Below are 19,030 nucleotides of genomic sequence, written 5' to 3'. Positions count from 1 at the left end.
TTGCGGTGATGCCCTGTATTAACCCTTCAGACGCGGCGATCAAAGCTGACCGCCGCGTCTGAAGCGAAAGTGACACTAACCCGGCCGTTCAGTCGGGCTGTTCGGGACCGCCGCAATCTCACCGCGGCGGTCCCGAACAGCCCGACTGAATAGCAGGGTTAGTGCTTACAGGACACCGGGAGGGACCTTACCTGCCTCCTCAGTGTCTTCTCCGTTCAGGGATCCCCTGTATGGCCAGCGCTCTCCTTCCTCATCATCACGTCGTCGCGTACGTGCGTCGGCGTGCGTAACTACGTGATGGCGGCAACGGCGAGCGAGGATACCCGGCCGGCAGCAGAGATGTTCCGGAGCGACGGGGACACGGCGACAGCGATGGAGCGACATCCAGGGCGACAGTGATGGGTCCGGAGCGGCGGGGACACGTGAGTATTACCTCCTATGCAGTGGTCTTCAATCTGCGGACCTCCAGATGTTGCAAAACTACAACTCCCAGCATGCCCGGACAGCCAACGGCTGTCCGGGCATGCTGGGAGTTGTAGTTTTGCAACATCTGGAGGTCCGCAGGTTGAAGACCACTATTGGGTTCAAAATCTTTATTTTTTTAGATTTTGCCCCTATAAATTGGGTGCGTCTTATACGCCGGTGCGTCCTATAGGGCGAAAAATACGGTAATGCCTCAGAGCACATTTCACAAGTATTTCTTCCACTGGTAATAAGAAAAGGAGTAGACATTAAAAAATTAAAAAAACATCAAATGGTAGTATAGTAGAGACAACATCACATAAAACAGACAGTGTTTAGTGTACTGTGCAGATAATCCTGGGTACATACACAGGCTGGTTAAAATAAAAAGTGCTATTCAGTCTGATGGATGCTCATTTTGTTGCACTTTTTGCAGTAATATCATTAAGTGCACTGTTTTTTCGGAATATGTAGGCATTGGTACAGGTCTCTGTCTCCTCCAGGTCTCCTAACTGATAGATACCAGATAGACAGGGATCATGGTCTTTCAACATGTCTGGTAATCGGTGAGACTTTCGTTCTAGGCGGGACGACCGTCTAACAGGGGTGAGAAATTTATAACTCTTGATGCTGGATTCTCCTTCATTCATCTGTAGTTTCTTCATTCTGCATAAAACATGTTAGACAGTCAAGTTTTAGCATTCATACATAGACAGCAACTAAGTAAAGAAACCACGGCTGGTCCGCTAGAAAATAACACTACCAACAAAATAGAACCAGATCATGTAAAATGACTTAACACATAAGCAAAAAATACATACAATAAAAAGAGGATAAAATAAGGCACTACAATAGCAGTCACAGAAGATGGGAGCAGGCAAGTGGTGTAGCCCTACATGGAGTACAGGGAATAACTGGTGTACCATAGAGAGTACAAATGTAAACATGGAAGAGGTCACTGGATATTATTGAAAAATGTCTATAAACATATGGGTAACAAATAATGTAACAGTGACACATCAAAGAATGTCCTAAATGGGAAAGAGTACAATAAAAAGAATAGCTAAGAGGGAAATGAATGAGACACCATAAAGTCCTCCTGCCATGCAGCCACACACCTACCTCCTCCTACCCCAATGTACGTTTCGCCTGTGCTTCGTCAGGGGGCGAAGCACAGGCGAAACGTACGTTGGGGTAGGAGGAGGTAGGTGTGTGGCTGCATGGCAGGAGGACTTTATGGTGTCACTGTTACATTATTTGTTATCCATATGTTTATAGACATTTTTCAATAATATCCAGTGACCTCTTCCATGTTTACATTTGTACTCTCTATGGTACACCAGTTATTCCCTGTACTCCATGTAGGGCTACACCACTTGCCTGCTCCCATCTTCTGTGACTGCTATTGTAGTGCCTTATTTTATCCTCTTTTTATTATTTTTTATTGTATGTATTTTTTGCTTATGTGTTAATAAAAGTCATTTTACATGATCTGGTTCTATTTTGTTGGTAGTGTTACAGTCAAGTTTTGTAAACTCTACAATATACAGTTTGAATCAATTATACAGCCAATGCAATCTCCTGAGGACTCTATTAAAGGGGTATTCTATCTAATAGACATAACCAGCCTCTGGTAGTTTCATTAAACCTGAGGATGAAGGGACCGCAATGCTGATGTAGTGTTGTGGTCCTTCTACTGCATTCCTCATAGATATGAGTGCTTCTGTGCGGGGTAGAATACTGAAGAAGAAGCTGATGTAGTGTTGTGGTCCCTCTACTGCATTCCTCATAGATATGAGTGCTGCTGTGTGGAGTAGAATACTGAAGAAGAAGCTGATGTAGTGTTGTGATCCTTCTATTGCATTCCTCGTAGATATGAGTGCTGCTGTGCAGGGTAGAATACTGAAGAAGCTGATGTAGTGTTGTGGTCTTTCTACTGCATTCCTCGTAGATATGAGTGCTGCTGTGCAGGGTAGAATACTGAAGAAGAAGCTGATGTAGTGTTGTGGTCCCTCTACTGCATTCCTCGTAGATATGAGTGCTTCTGTGGGGGGGTAGAATACTGAAGAAGAAGCTGATGTAGTGTTGTGGTCCCTCTACTGCATTCCTCGTAGATATGAGTGCTTCTGTGGGGGGGTAGAATACTGAAGAAGAAGCTGATGTAGTGTTGTGGTCTTTCTACTGCATTCCTCGTAGATATGAGTGCTTCTGTGGGGGGGTAGAATACTGAAGAAGAAGCTGATGTAGTGTTGTGGTCCTTCTATTGCATTCCTCGTAGATATGAGTGCTGCTGTGCAGGGTAGAATACTGAAGAAGCTGATGTAGTGTTGTGGTCTTTCTACTGCATTCCTCATAGATATGAGTGCTGCTGTGGGGGGTAGAATACTGAAGAAGAAGCTGATGTAGTGTTGTGATCCTTCTATTGCATTCCTCGTAGATATGAGTGCTGCTGTGCAGGGTAGAATACTGAAGAAGCTGATGTAGTGTTGTGGTCTTTCTACTGCATTCCTCGTAGATATGAGTGCTGCTTTGCAGGGTAGAATACTGAAGAAGAAGCTGATGTAGTGTTGTGGTCCCTCTACTGCATTCCTCATAGATATGAGTGCTGCTGTGTGGAGTAGAATACTGAAGAAGAAGCTGATGTAGTGTTGTGGTCTTTCTACTGCATTCCTCGTAGATATGAGTGCTGCTGTGCAGGGTAGAATACTGAAGGAGCAGCATAGCCAAATCAGAGCTATGGACCCCTCAGTTTTGGAATAAGTTGGACAACCGTTGATCACAAAACAATTGCATAACCTAGTGAAATGCCATAATTTCATAAGACAGAAATGCCTTTCTAACTTCCCTTGTCTTACTATGAGAGATTGCAGATCTAGCTTCAATCTGTGAAGCAATTCACTGCCTTATCTGCCCAACACATCTCCATAACACTTCTGAATCCTCATTGAGGGCACAAATACAATTAATATGTCCCAGAAAACAGTGAATATGGAAACCAATGAAGCAGAGTTAAAAAAGGGGCAGTGCAAATAAATATACAAGCTGCAGCCAAGAGCAACAAAGACTTGTTGCCTAAACCATAAAAGGCACTAATAGGGGAGTTTCTTGAATTTGTTTGTGTAGGTCAGTGTTTCCCAGCCAGGGTGCCTCCAGATGTTGCAAAACTACAACTCCATTCTGGGAGTTGTAGTTTTGCAACACCTGGAGGCACCCTGGCTGGGAAACACTGGTGTAGGGTTTTTTTTTCCAACAAAAATAAAACAAAACAAAACACTGTCACACCGGTCCATCAGCACAGAGACCTGATGCGATCTAAGTGTATGACATGTATTAAAGGGGTACTCCGCCCCTAGACATCTTATACTCTATCCAAAGGATAGGGGATAAGATGTCAGATCGCGGGGGTCCCGCCGCTGGGGACCCCCGGGATATACCATGCAGCACCCACCTTTAGCGGCTTCCAGAACCGCTGGAGGTCCTCAGACTGAGTCCATCTCGACCACGAGGACGGAGCATAGTGATGTCACGGCTCCGCCCCCCCCCATGCAAGTCTATTGGAGGGGTGTGACAGCTGTCACACCCCCTCCCATAGGCTTGCATTGAGGGGGCGGAGCGTGATGCAACATGGGGGCAGAGCAGTGACATCACTATGCTCCGTCCCCGTGATCGCCAGTAATCAGACTCTGAGCGAACACGCTCTGGGGACTGATTCTAACGGGGTGCGGCGTGGAAGATCACGGGGGGGTCCCAGACGGCGGGACCCCCGCGATCAGGCATCTTATCCCCTATCCTTTGGATAGGGGATAAGATGTCTTAGCGCCGGAGTACCTCTAAGTTTGTAAAAATGACAGTCCTGTTTTAAAGGTTTTTTTTTTTTTTTAAATCAACTGGTGCCGGAAAGTTAAAATAGATTTGTAAATTACTTCTATTTAAAAATCTTAATCTTTCCAGTACTTATCAGCTGCTGTATACTACAGAGAAAGTTCTTTTTTAATTTATTTTCTGTCGGACCACAGTGCTCCATGCTGACACCTCTGTCCATGTCAGGAACTGTCCAGAGTAGGAGCAAATCCCCAGAGCAAACCTATCCTGCTCTGGACAGTACCTGACATGGACAGAGGTGTCAGCAGAGAGCACTGTGGTCAGACAGAAAATAAATTTAAAAAGAAAATGACTTCCTGTGGAACATACAGCAGCTGATAAGTACTGGAAGGTTTAAGATTTTTTTTTACTTTTAAATCTGTTTAAAACTTTCTGGCACCAGTTGATTTAAAAAAAAATAAAAAATAAAAGTTTTCCAGTGGAGTACCACTTTAATACTTGGATTTATATTCACAGATAGGTCAACTGTACATCACTTACTTTTCCAAATGTGGTGTTGTGCAAACGTTGAATCTGATGACGGATGAAGTAGCGCCTCCATTTTCTGGTGTAGACTCTGGCCTGGAAGGTTTTTCAGGAGTGGATGGACTCCTCGGTGGCTCGTTTGTCACAGCTCTGACTTTACCTCTCCTTTTTCTCCCCTTTACAGTTGTTTCTACAGTTTCCTCCTTCACTTCAGCCTTAAGCTCTTCACTTTTCAGATCTTCTGCCTTTACTTTCACACTTTCCTCTATTACCATAGAAAAAGAAGGTCATGTATTTAACAGCACAAAAGAAAGGATTCTTCTAGAATAAAAGCATGAAATCCTAGCAGACAATGGTGTAAACTAATGGTGTACGAAGAGTACGGGACCACAGCTCCGATGTGTACTGCTGCTTAACAGATGGTACCCCACCAAATGCACATTGATCACCTGTGAATAGGGGGTAAGCTTTGATATACTAGAATATTTGTAGCACGGTACACCTCAAAAGACTGAGGACAAATGGGTGCTGAGTGGATAAGGAACTATGACAAACAAAATTAGGTAGTAGCAAAATGGGAAAAAAATAAGTGTTTAGTCTGGAGCCGGATATCAAAAGATTGACCCGTTTTAAAACCATATAGAAAAGCTAAAAAAAAATAAAAAAAAAATAAAAAAAAAATTTATAATATAATATAATATATATATATATATATATATATATATATATATATATATATATATATATATATATATATACACACACATACATACACACACACACATATATATACACACACACATACATACACTGGGATAGATTTTCTAATTTGTAGAATTTATCACAGTGGCTGTTTGATAAATCTGCAGCATCTTTATACTGTCTAGTCTACATTGTGCATTATATTACTATTTTTCTAAGCACTGTATATAATAAATGTGCCCTGACTGACATGCACCGCAATTTTAGCACAGTTTGAACCAAATTTCTGATGCAGCAAATCAAAGTATTTTCGTGTGGAGAGAAGGGGGAGGTACAACGTACCAGGGGGAGGCTTCAGCTGTTCCAAGGCATCAGCAAGAATTGCTCTAAGCTCTTCAAGAGGCTAAAAGGTGGAAACACAATTACAAGTTTACAAAGTTTTCCTATATATTGTAACACATAAGATGCCCACCAGTCACCTGGTTATCCCCTTTACCTCTTTAATTGACTGAGCCTTAAACCTAGCGTCAGGTCAAACGTTTTTAATCGGCGGGGGTCTGAGTGTTCAGACCTCCAATATCTGGAGAGTGAGCTGGAAGAAGTTTGCGATCCATGATGGAGACACCCGCAGTGTAAGTCTATGGCAGTGCAGACTTCTCCCGGCTCGTTCTCCTATTTGACGGAGACATGTCAAAAAGCTTAAAAAGGACAAGTACACTTTACTTTCAATTGTTTTCATTAAAGTTTTCAACTTATAAAAAAAAAAAAAAAAAAAAAGGAATAAAAGCTAAAGATATCGAGCAGTCGCCAATATTAGCAAACAATAATACACAAGACAGGCGCAGCAATAGGAAAATCTTAATGCAGGAGATAGCGATATGAAGTAGTGAATAAGGAACATAGAACAAAGCGCCATGTAGTGCGGAAACTAAAACAAATTCTTATCAGGTAGAATAAAGGTATGCAATAAGAAAAACACCAGAAAAGTACAGAAGAGTAACCTCATCCAGTAGGCATAGAAACAACGGCAAAATATAATTAGCAGGTTAGTTAAGTAAAAGGACCAAATGCTTGTGGGGGAGGACGCAGCCGTTTTTTGCAATTCTGACCACTGTCACTTTAACCTCTTAAGGACGCAGGGCGTATGGATACGCCCTGCATCCCGAGTCCTTAAGGACCGAGGGCGTATCCATACGCCCGTGGGAATTCCGGCCCCCACCGCTAGCCGGTTGGGGACCGGAGCCGGATGCCTGCTGAAATCGTTCAGCAGGCATCCCGGCATATCGCCCAGGGGGGTCATTATGCCCCCCCATGTCGGCGATCGGCGCAGATCGCTGGACAATTCAGTCCAGCGATCTGCGGCGATTCCGGGTCAATCGGGTCTCCAGTGACCCGGTGACCCGGAATTACTGGCTGTTCGGGGCCGTCTGACGGCCCCGAACAGCCAGAGCCTGCAGGGGTGAGGTGGCACTGGTGCCACCTCACGATCGCCCTGATTCGTCGGCCGGATTACCGGCCGACCAATCAGGGCGCCTGCTGCGGGCGTCACTCCCGCACCCACTCCGCCCCTCTTCCGGAGGACGTAAGCGGGTGCGGGAAGACGACCCCGGGTGCTGGGGACCCCGATCCCCGGCGTCCATGTTGGGATCGGGGCCCCAGGAGCGACGGCGGCGGCGAGGGACAGCCTGCGATGGAGCAGCAGCAGGTGGTGAGTTACAGCCTCCTGCTGTTGCTTAGCAACAGCTCCCAGCATGCAAAAAGGGCATGCTGGGAGCTGTAGTTATGCAACAGCAGGAGGCAGACCACCACAACTCCCAGCATTCCCTTATGGGCATGCTGGGACTTATGGTTTTGCAACAGCTGGAGGCACATTCTTTCTATGGAAAAGTGTACCTTCAGCTGTTGTATAACTACAACTCCCAGCTTGCACAAACAGCTAAAGTGCATGCTGGGAGTTGTAGTGGTGCATCTGCTGGTTGCATAACTACAACTCCCAGCATGCCCGTTGGCTGTCGGTGACTGCTGAGAGTTGTAGTTTTGCAACAGCTGAAGGCACACTGGTTGTGAAACTTAGAGTTTTTTTTTTTACCTAACTCAGTGTTTCACGACCGGTGTGCCTCCAGCTGTTGCAAACTACAACTCCCAGCAGTCACCTTACACCATGCACCGTACATGCTGGGAGTTGTAGTTTTGCAACAGCTGGAGGCACACTGGTTTTGAAACACTGAGTAAGGTCACAAACTCCGTGATACATAACCAGTGTGCCTACAGCTGTTGCAAAACTAAAACTCTCAGCATGTACAGTCTGTCAGCGCATGCTGGGAGTTGTAGTTATGCAACAGCTGGATGTCCCCCCCAATGTGAATGTACAGGGTACACTCACATGGGCAGAGGCTTACAGTAAGTATCTGGCTGCAAGTTTGAGCTGCCGCAAATTTTCTGCAACAGCTCAAACTGCCAGCGAGAAACTACTGTGAACCCCCCGCCTGTGCGACTGTACCCTAAAAACACTACACTACACTAACAAAACATAAAATAAAATAAAAAGTAAAAAACACTACATATACACATACCCCTACACAGCCCCCCTCCCCTCCCCAATAAAAATGAAAAACATCTGGTACGCCATGGTTTCCAAAACGGAGCCTCCAGCTGTTGCAAAACAACAACTCCCAGTATTGTCGGACAGCCGTTGACTGTCCAGGCATGCTGGGAGTTTTGCAACAGCTGGAGGCACCCTGTTTGGGAATCACTGGCGTAGAATACCCCTATGTCCACCCCTATGCAATCCCTAATTTAGGCCTCAAATGCGCATGGCGCTCTCACTTTGGAGCCCTGTCGTATTTCAAGGCAACAGTTAAGGGTCACATATGGGGTATCGCCGTACTCGGGAGAAATTGGGCTTCAAATTTTGGGGGGTATTTTCTGCTTTTACCCTTTTTAAAAATGTAAAGTTTTTGGGAAAAGAAGCATTTTAGGTAAACATTTTTTAATTTTTTTTACATATGCAATAGTCGTGAAACGCCTGTGGGGTATTAAGGTTCACTTAACCCCTTGTTACATTCCCCGAGGGCTCTAGTTTCCAAAATGGTATGCCATGTGGGTATTTTTTGCGGTCCTGGCACCATAGGGGCATCCTAAATGCGGCATGCCCCCAGAGCAAAATTTGCTTTCAAAAAGCCAAATGTGACTCCTTCTCTTCTGAGACCTGTAGTGCGCCAACAGAGCACTTTTCACCCCCATATGGGGTGTTTTCTGAATCGGGAGAAATTGGCCTTCAAATTTTGGGGGGTATTTTCTGCTTTAACCCTTTGTATAAATGTAAATTTTTTGGGAAACCAAGCATTTTAGGTAAATTTTTGTATTTTTTTTTACATATGCAAAAGTCGTGAAACACCTGTAGGGTATTAAGGTTCACTTAACCCCTTGTTACATTCTCCGAGGGCTCTAGTTTCCAAAATGGTATGCCATGTGGGTATTTTTTGCGGTCCTGGCACCATAGGGGCTTCCTAAATGCGGCATGCCCCCAGAGCAAAATTTCCTTCAAAAAAGCCAAATGTGACTCCTTCTCTTCTGAGACCTGTAGTGCGCCAGCAGAGCACTTTTCACCCCCATATGGGGTGTTTTCTGAATCGGGAGAAATTGGGCTTCAAATTTTGGGGTGTATTTTCTGCTATTACCCTTTTTAAAAATGTAAAACTTTAGGGAAACCAAGCATTTTAGGTAAAAAATTTTTTTTTTTTTTTACATATGCAAAAGTCGTGAATCACCTGTGGGGTATTAAGGTTCACATTACCCCTTGTTACTTTCCCTGAGGGGTCTAGTTTCCAAAATGGTATGCCATGTGGGGTTTTTTGCAGTTCTGGCACCATAGGGGCTTCCTAAAGGTGACATGCCCCCCAAAAACCATTTGACGCTCCTTCCCTTCTGAGCCCTCTACTGCGCCCGCCGAACAATTAACATAGACATATGAGGTATGTGCTTACTCGAGAGAAATTGGGTTTCAAATACAAGTAAAAATTTTCTCCTTTTTACCCCTTGCAAAAATTCAAAAATTGGGTCTACAAGAACAAGCGAGTGTAAAAAATGAAGATTGTATTTTCTCCTTCACTTTGCTGCTATTCCTGTGAAACCCGTAAAGGGTTAAAACGCTTACTGAATGTCATTTTGAATACTTTTGGGGGTGCAGTTTTTATAATGGGGTCATTTATGGGGTATTTCTAATATGAAGACCCTTCAAATCCACTTCAAACCTGAACTGGTCCCTGAAAAAAAGCGAGTTTCAAAATTTTGTGAAAAATTGGAAAATTGCTACGCAACTTTGAAGCCCTCTGATGTCTCCCAAAAGTAAAAACTCATCAATTTTATGATGCAAATATAAAGTAGACATATTGTATATGTGAATAAAAAAAAAATTATTTTGAATATCCATTTTCCTTACAAGCAGAGAGCTTCAAAGTTAGAAAAATGCAAAATTTTCAAATTTTTCATCAAATTTTGGGATTTTTCACCAAGAAAGGATGCAAGTTACCAAAAAATTTTAACACTACCTTAAAGTAGAATATGTCACGAAAAAACAATCTCGGAATCAGAATGATAACTAAAAGCATCCCAGAGTTATTAATGTTTAAAGTGACAGTGGTCAGATGTGCAAAAAATGGCCGAGTCCTTAAGGTGAAAAAGGGCTCAGTCCTTAAGGGCTTAAGCATTAATAACTCTGATGCTTTAACTTATGAATTTGATTCCGAGTGTTTTTTCGTGACATTCTACTTTATGTTAGTGGTAAATTTTTGTCGATACTTGCATAATTTCTTGGTGAAAAAAAAATCAAAAAGGTCATGAAAAATTAGAAAATGTTGCATTTTCAGGGACCAGTTCAGTTTTGAAGTGAATTTGAGGGTCTTTATGTTAGAAATACCCTATAATGGACCCTATTATGAAAACTGCACCCCTTAAAGTATTCAAAATGACATTATGAAAGTTTGTTAACCCTTTAGGTGTTTCACAGGAATAGCAGCAAAGTGGAGGAGAAAATTCTAAATCTTTATTTTTACCCTAACATTTTACAAGGGGTAATAGGTAAAAATGTCCCCCAAAATTTGTAACGCTATTTCTCTCGAGTAAGGAGGCAAACCTCCAGCTGTTGCAAAACTACAACTCCAAGCATGCACTGATAGATTGCATAACTACAACTCCCAGCATGCACAATCAGTACATGCTTGGAGTTGTAGTTATGCAACAGCTGGAGGCACACTGGTTTGGAAACACTAAGATAGGTAACAGACTACCGCAGTGTTTCCACACCAATGTACCTCCAGTTGTTGCAAAACTACAACTCCCAGCATGCCCGGTGAGCCGAATGGCATGCTGGGAGTTGTAGTTTTGCAACATCTGGCCCTTCAGATGTTGCCAAACTACAACGTTCAGCATGCCTGGACAGTCTTGGCATGCTGGGAGTTGTAGTTTTGCAACATCTGGAAGTGCACAGTTTGGAGACCACTATACATTGGTCTCCAAACTGTAGCCCTCCAGATGTTGCAAAACTACAACTCCCAGCATGCCCAGACAGCCTTGCTGGGAGTTGTAGTTGTGTAACTACAATGCAGCAGTGAAGACCACTTACCAGATTTTCAGTGGCACTTGTCGTTAAGGGGTAAAAATAAATAAATAAAAATAAATAAAAAAAAGGGGGGGGGGGGGCGGGCGCTAGTAAGGGACGTGGCGTGTAGAATTCCACAATTGCCATTGCTTAGAGAATTTAGTGAGACTACCCGAACCTCTGGCTAGGACATGCGCCACGGCACAGGCAGTATTCAGGGTGTTGATTATACTTTTATTAGAAGGGACTACTGCAGTCTTCCAATTTGGAGCCGACAGGTACACTTTAAATAGTTTCATTCTTCACTGGGGTTATTGTTTCACTTACCTGTGCACCAGCAGCCACAGCCTCCTCACAGACTGCGATCACTTTATAGAGCTGCCCATCCCGCTTCTCAAGACGGGCAAGACATTCCCAGTATCCAGAAAGCTTCTTGGCTTCCGGAACAGCTTGTATTTGTTTTTCGAGTATCGAGAGAACTTCTTCCTTTGGACAACCCTGTTAAGAATTTATACACAAACGTTTCAGGCAATCTATTCGTGCAGAAAACCTTATACAATGGGGTGACCTGCCAAGTAGGAGCCCTGGGTGTGCAGTCTGCACCAGTACTGTGGGTTGTGGCACACACGCAGTGAAGCTTCGACCCCTATTAGCTGGCACACTAGAGTTAAAAAAAAAAAAAAAAATGATTCGCTATAGTGACTGATTTCGGCACGCCAGGAACAGCCTCAAAACCCAACCGACAGGTCAAAGCTTCACTTCATGTGTGCCAAGAACCACAGATGCACACACAAGCCTCTAACAAAAGTTTTGTTGAAATCACATGTGCATATTTACTACTTTTGGTTAGTTACCTCATCTATAAGCTTCTGGCAGCCTCCAAAGATCTGGCGAACTTTTAGAGTGAATAGCTCCTGCTCATCCTCTTCCGCCATGGTGGCCCAGTACAGCTGGCGAGGTGGTTCTTCTTTTGGTTCCTCAGGTTCGGTTTTAATTTTTGTCTCCTCTTTCGGCACATTAGATGCAGAAGGCATGACTGTAGCCATTGAAGGTCTTTTTATGACTTTTCCTTTAGTCTTTTGCCATTCTTCTAGACGTGCCCTATGCAACAAATGATGAATGGGGTATTCAGCTTTTAAAATATATATATCCACAAAATGAGTATATGTTTTTTTTCGGTTTAACTCCTTTATGGCTTCACCACAAGCCATCAAACCTGAACAGTCAAAAGCTTTTGTTGCATTATATAGTTAAAGGAAATCTGTCATCAATTTCATCTGCACTAACCTGTTGGTACAGACAGGTAGTGAAGGTGACACTGATGATAAGCATACTTACCTGATCCCGTTCCGTGCTTGGGTTCTCCCATTATTTTCTGTTCTGGGGCAGACTTGCTGCTTCAATGTTGGGTCCCACTGCTAGCAAACAGCAGTGGTGATGCCAGGAAGCTCCGCCCATGCTCCAAGTCCACCCCGGGATAGAAGATAACGAATATAGCTGGAGAACAGGAGCACGGAACTGGATGAGGTAAGTATCATCAAGCTCAGGTTAGTGCAGGTGACACTGATGACAGATTTTCTTTAACATATATATCTTAATAGCTCTATCGTGTATGTAACCAACAACTATAGCATGACATAAGCCTACATAACCACACACAACTGTCTTGTGCAGTATTACATTACATAGATTTGTGGTAGAATGAAGAAACAACTGGCAGCACTCACCACTTGATGATTAAAGTTAGGTGTCACCAGTTGTTTCTTCATTCTACCAGGAATCTATCAGGCAAGTAACTTGCTACTTTGTCTAAGGACCTGGCCAAGCAGAATCTTGAATGCTGTGCTAGATATACCGTACATTAGAGCATTGCACTCTAAACTGTGGCCCTTCAGCTGTTGCAAAACTAGGGGATAAGATGTTTAGCAGTGGAATACCCCTGTAAGGGGGTAAACATTACCTATTATACTGACTAATATATATATATATATATATATATATATATATATATATATATATATATATATATATATATATATATTTTTTTTTTTTTTTTTTTTAGAAAAAATAAAAACACCAACATTCACCATATGCGATGATTTATATTATTAGGGCTGCAACAACTTTTCTATTAATTGGCAACAAAATCGATTATTAAAATAGTTGTCAACTATTTTCATTAACAATTAATCGGTTGGACGATTAGCTGGACAGACAATTTCTAAAATTCAAATACACTTAGCGATTATCACTATGTATAAATGCAACTATGACCCTCGACAGCCTGTTTAGTGAAGAGGGGGCCCAGCACACATGATCCTCTGCTTCCTGCAGCTATCACAAGTCCCCGGTTGTCAGGCTCTGTGCCAAAGGCCAGATTCACAATAGCAGAGAGAAGATGCTGGTCCCCCTCTTCACTAAATAGGCTACTGGGGGCATGTAGGATGGACAACCAGGGAATGTGCTGCCCCTCCTATCTGGCCACAGGTAAGAAACAGTGGAAGGGGCCCTTATAAGGAAAAATAAATTATTATACATTATAATTATATTAGCAAATCTTCCGTAATGCTCCACATCTAGCCCACCCTACAAACTCTCCTAACACTCACAGAAGACCCTCAGTCTGATCCCCTCCCCTATCTAACTCACAAATTATCTTCTCCATTACAGTTATTTTTATCCGATTAGTCCATCAAAACAATAAATCGGCCAACTAATAGTGTATGAAAATAATAGTTGCAGCCCTAAATATTATATTTTAATAGTTCAGGCATTTCTGCACAAATCAACACCAATGAGTGTCCCCCAAACCCTGCATCTGCTCTAGATACTGTGATCAGCATTGATCATGCCATCTGATCATGGCATCAGCTCTAATGTATGTTATGGTGCGCCAAGTACCAAGGCACCATGACCTACACTTATGTAGGCTACTCAGATCCAGACTAGGAAGAGAAACCCTGCCACTCCAGCATAAGCCGGGTGTCTGAAGGAATGGTGTGTACCACATGTCACTGGTTCAGTAAATGTAAATATGACCATTGTGATACAATTTTCTTTTTAAAGCGACACCCTGATCTTAAAGGAAAACAGTCACATGTTCACTCCCGCACTAACCACAGGTACTGACTGTGCGGGGGATGCCGATTTCTTGCTCGACACACACACACACACAAATGTGGCTGTAACTGGCACGGGCGGGGTTTTCAGGAGCCTAATGGCACTATGACATCTGCACCGCCCGCCCGCTTATGAATATTCATCCCCCCCTTCCTCCGGCTCTCCCTCTCTCCGCCGCTCCTAACTGGTCTTCACTGCGCATGTGCCGCTTCCTGACATGTACAGAGAAGACCAGTTAGGAACGGCGGGGAGAGGGAGAGCCGGAGGGATGGATATTCATAAGCGGGCGGCCCAGATGTCACAGTGCCACTAGGCTCCTGAAAACCCCGCCCGTGCCAGTTACAGCCACATTTGCATATATAAAAAAGACTAAGCTTGCAAACAAACGGCCGGACGGATCCGGGCAAGGTAGGGATTAGAGATGAGCGAATTTACAGTAAATTCGATTCGTCACGAACTTCTCGGCTCGGCAGTTGACGACTTATCCTGCATAAATTAGTTCAGCTTTCAGGTGCTCCGGTGGGCTGGAAAAGGTGGATACAGTCGTAGGAGACTCTTTCCTAGAACTGTATCCACCTTTTCCAGCCCACCAGAGCACCTGAAGGCTGAACTAATTTGACGCAGGATAAGTCATCAACTGCCGAGCCGAGAAGTTCGTGATGAATCAAATTTACTGTAAGTTCGCTCATCTCTAGTAGGGATCATATGAATCAGCGTCCCCCGCACAATCCGACAGTACCTGTGGTTACTGCGGGAGTGAACATGTGACAGTTTTCCTTTAAAGGGTTATCCAAAAGATCAATGGGAGCCTGACCACCAAGACCCCTGTTGACCACTACAATAGAGATCTCTTGTTCGCCAAGTGAATTAAGCAGTGGTCAAGCATATATGTGCTACCACTCTAAGAACTCTATGGCAGTACCATACCACATATACATACATTCCTTTATAGCATCTGTTGGTGCAAATAGCACCCCCTGCTTGTGATCTTTACCACCCACAACACATGCCAGTGTTTCCCAACCAGGGTGCCTGCAGCTGTTACAAAACTACAACTCCCAGCATGCCCGGACAGCCTTCGGCTGTCCGGGCACGCTAGGAATTGTAGTTTTGCAACAGCTGGAGGCACCCTGGTTGGGAAACACTGACACATGCATATATATTTATTACATACTTCCGTTCTTCAGGCGTCTCCTTTGGCCTTGAGAACTTGCTTGCTGTTGGCTGAGGCGCAGGCTTCTTTTTAGCAGGTTCTGGAAGTGTTTTAGCAGGTCCAGAAGATTTTTTTTCACTCTGTTTCACCAGGTTTTTCTTCACAGCTCCATCTTTCAGCGGAGGTTTCACTGGCTGTGGCTTCTGCTGTATTGACCTCTGTTGGTTCAAAACGTGTGTGGTGCGCCGCACCGTCACCGGCTCTGACCTACTCTTTGTCACAGTAGTGGATGGTTTTATACTTGAGGAGACTGGTGGAATCACAGGCCGCCTTGGTTTCACGTTGTTGGCTAAAGGTCTTGCCGTGGTCTTAGCTAGGACTGATGTTGAGTGTTGTGGCCGCTCTACTTGTCTTTTCTGCACAGTTTTACTTGGCTCAGGCACATTTTGGTTTTCAGTGCTTTTCCAGAATGAATTGATCTTTGACTGGACGATTTTTCCCCGATAAGCACCAAGCAAAGGTTTTGTTGGCGGTTTTGGATCATGTTTTGTGGCTTCTGGTTTTATGTTCTCATTGTTAGTTTGCTGCTTCTTTAGAGTTTTTGTTTTCAGGAAATCCTGGCTTAAAGTTCTTCCAACGTTCTTTACTGCAGGCCGAATAATTTCAGTTTTAGCCTTAAAAAGAGAGCAAAAAAGGTTTTCAATAAACATTTAAATGTATGCCACCGTTGGGGTGGTGGGGACGACATTATCCGCTATGGAACAAAAATTGAATATATATCTTACCATTTTCTTTTCTAGGGGCTTGACTGGTTCTGGCTTCTTTTGAAGATTCCTGTTGGACCTTTCTGCTAATGGGGACCTGTTAATTTAGAAAAATAAATTAATAAATCTCAAACTGTAATCACTACATTACAATACTGTAATAACATGTATATTAAAAAGGATTAAGAGGTTTTGTTTTTTTTTGGTTCCAAAAAAATGGCATCTCAGGTTGTCTGTCATAACTCAAATAACCCGAACAAAAGTATATTCTGTATAATGTGTTATACATTCTAATAAAACTTAAATGGTCACCCTCATTAAAACAAATTTTTGCTATTGCACTCCTTAAGGTAAATAAAAAATATTTCTAATATAACACCCCCAAATCCCCCCCTCCCTCCCCATGATCTCCCGAACGTGGCCCCTGGCTCTGTTGAAATAGTGTGTGTCGACCACCGCAAGAATCAGCGACCAACACGCCCCCTCAATACATTGCTATGGCAGAGCTGATTGCAGCATAGAGATGTATTAAGGGGAGTGCCCCTTTCCCATGGACTGCTGGGACCCCGTATGGGAGATCGCGGGGGGGTCCCAGTGGTCGGGTCCCCAGCGATCTGAAACTTCACAGGACGGGGATAAGTTTTGTTATCCCGGAGTACTACTTTATGCAAAACTCAGCCTTAGGGTAGGGTCACATGTGCCATATTTTGATTGCTGCTGCGTGTTTTCCTACCCATTGAAGTCAATGTTTGGCAAAATCAGCGGTGTATTTTGCTACCCATTGGGGGATATTTATCAAAAGATTTAGACTGGTTTTTCCTGTCTAAATTTGTCATACAGAAAGTCGCAGACTAAATATGTGCCACTTTTGCTGTAGAGGATTTTTAGTACATGATGCATTCTAATCTATTAGACTGAAATGCATTGGTGCTGAATTTATCAAAAGCGACTTTTCAGCGACAAGTCGCATCGGGTGAAAGTACGCCGAAATGTCAGACCATGCTGGAGCAGGTCTAAATACAGTCTAAAGCATAGATCCCGAAGTCCGTGCACAGAATTTATCAAGAGCCGTGCGCCTTTTGATAAATTAGGTGCACAATAGACCAGCCTAACCCTCTGTAGTTTGGTCTATATTGATGCGGGACATAGACAACTTTGATAAATCTCCTCCATTGACTTCCATGGGTAGGAAAATACGCAGCAGCAGCAGAATACGGCACGTGAACCTACCCTTAGGTTGTGTTCACATGTTCAGCAATAGATGTGAAAGAAGGAGAAGTCTTGGTCTCCTTTTTATAATATGTTCTTTGGCTTCTTATTAACAAATTGCAATTAAAATCCTGAAATAGATAGAATCACTATTTTTCACAGACAAAATGGAGTACTCCAGCTTAGTGAAATGTATCACCGTGCCAAAGAATAGGAGATACGGGTCTGATTGCGGTGGGTCTGACCGTTGGGATCCCCCTTGATCTTCCACAGGGCACCCCCGCTCTCCCCATGAAAGGAGTTGTGCTGACCCCAGCATGAAGCAATGGACAACAACAACGACGACGACGACGACACACACACACACACACACACACGCGCATTTCTATGGGAGAGCCGGAGATACAGCGTTTCTTTGGATAGGGGAAACATTTTACTAATCTGGAGTACCCCTTTGTAGGGGTACTCCACTAGAAAACATTTTCTTTTGCCAATTGGTGCCAGAAAGTTAAACAGAATTGTAAATTACTTCTATTGATCAGCTGCTGTTATGATCCACAGGAAGTTCTTTTCTTTTTGAATTTCCTTTCTACCTGACCACAGTGCTCTCTGCTGACACCTCTGTCCAGAGCAGGAGAGATTTTCTATGGGGATTTGCTCCTACTCTGGACAGCTCCTAAAATGGACAGAGGTGTCAGCAGAGAGCACTGTGGTCAGGCAGAAAGGAAATTCTAAAAGGAAAAGAACTTCCTGTGAATCATAACAGCAGCTGATAAGTACTGGAAGGATTAAGATTTTTTTTATATAAAATGTTTTCATCCACATAGGCCATAGACACCTGTACAGACTATGGTTTAGTGAGTGCACGTACCTGATTTCCGGCCCAATATCAGACACACTCTTCTGAGCAGCCATTTTCTTGGCTACAAGAACCTCAATTTTTTTTCTTCTTTCCTCTGATAAAGAAAAACAACAGAACAGTTACATTAGTGTTACAAGCCTCACCTTGTTATAGTTACCTGGATCACTCTGGGAAGATTTTATTTTTTTATTCTTGCTTTAAACTTTGGAATTGAATCAGTGGTCTCCAACCTGTGGCCCTCCAGATGTTGCAAAACTACAACTCCCAGCATGCCCGGACAGCCAACGGCTGTCCGGGCATGCTGGGAGTTGTAGTTTTGCAACATTTGAAAGGCCTACACAGTTTGGAGACCACTGAAATGAATTGTTAATGAAATACTCAGGGGAATAGGTCAAAACTTCTGAACCGTAAACCAACGGCTACACGTAACGTATATACCGGGAGACCTCCCGCAGACCTCATGTAAGAGCGCGAGCTATACCCCGTACAGCAATAGCCGTACACGGTCCCTTCACCTCGGTAGCCGGGTTGCAACCTCCTGCTGGGCGGTAGACGCTGTACCGGAGCCGCACTCATTTCCGCCTTCGTCCGCATTCTCTTTTGAATTGAAAACCGCACCAAAACGACAGCGGGCCAGCCCCTCCGCGACCGGCCTATGGATTGGTCAGCGTCTTGCGTATTGTCCAATCACGGCACAGCCATGTGAACCTCGGCGACAGTGATTGGTTCATTAATTATGCCACGCCCCCTCACACACGAGTTTTGTTGTTGTCCGTCAGCGAATCAGTTTAAAGTTGACGTCGGGTGACGTA

General features: G+C 43.7%; 1 protein-coding gene across 2 annotated transcripts; it reads right to left on the bottom strand.

Moving 5' to 3' along the window:
* Positions 1–554: 554 nt before the first annotated feature.
* CKAP2 (cytoskeleton associated protein 2) lies at positions 555–18,949 on the bottom strand. Of its 2 annotated transcripts, none has more exons than XM_056562018.1 (9): positions 18,734–18,949; positions 18,228–18,312; positions 16,169–16,244; positions 15,405–16,057; positions 11,965–12,211; positions 11,438–11,608; positions 5,854–5,914; positions 4,825–5,074; positions 555–1,128 (listed from the first exon to the last, which is right to left on the bottom strand). In XM_056562018.1, the coding sequence occupies exons 1-9, from the start codon at positions 18,810–18,812 to the stop codon at positions 876–878; spliced, it is 1,875 nt and encodes a 624-aa protein (XP_056417993.1). In that variant the 5' UTR covers positions 18,813–18,949; the 3' UTR covers positions 555–875. The 2 variants fall into 2 exon arrangements, with proteins under 2 accessions (XP_056417993.1, XP_056417994.1); XM_056562019.1 differs by lacking the exon at positions 18,734–18,949 and adding an exon at positions 18,399–18,517.
* Between the last annotated feature and the right edge of the window lie 81 nt (positions 18,950–19,030).

This window comes from Hyla sarda, chromosome 2, assembly GCF_029499605.1.
Source record: "Hyla sarda isolate aHylSar1 chromosome 2, aHylSar1.hap1, whole genome shotgun sequence".
NCBI lineage: Eukaryota > Metazoa > Chordata > Amphibia > Anura > Hylidae > Hyla > Hyla sarda.
Note: the sequence above shows the minus strand (reverse complement) of the source record. Positions and strands in the feature narration are given on the sequence as shown.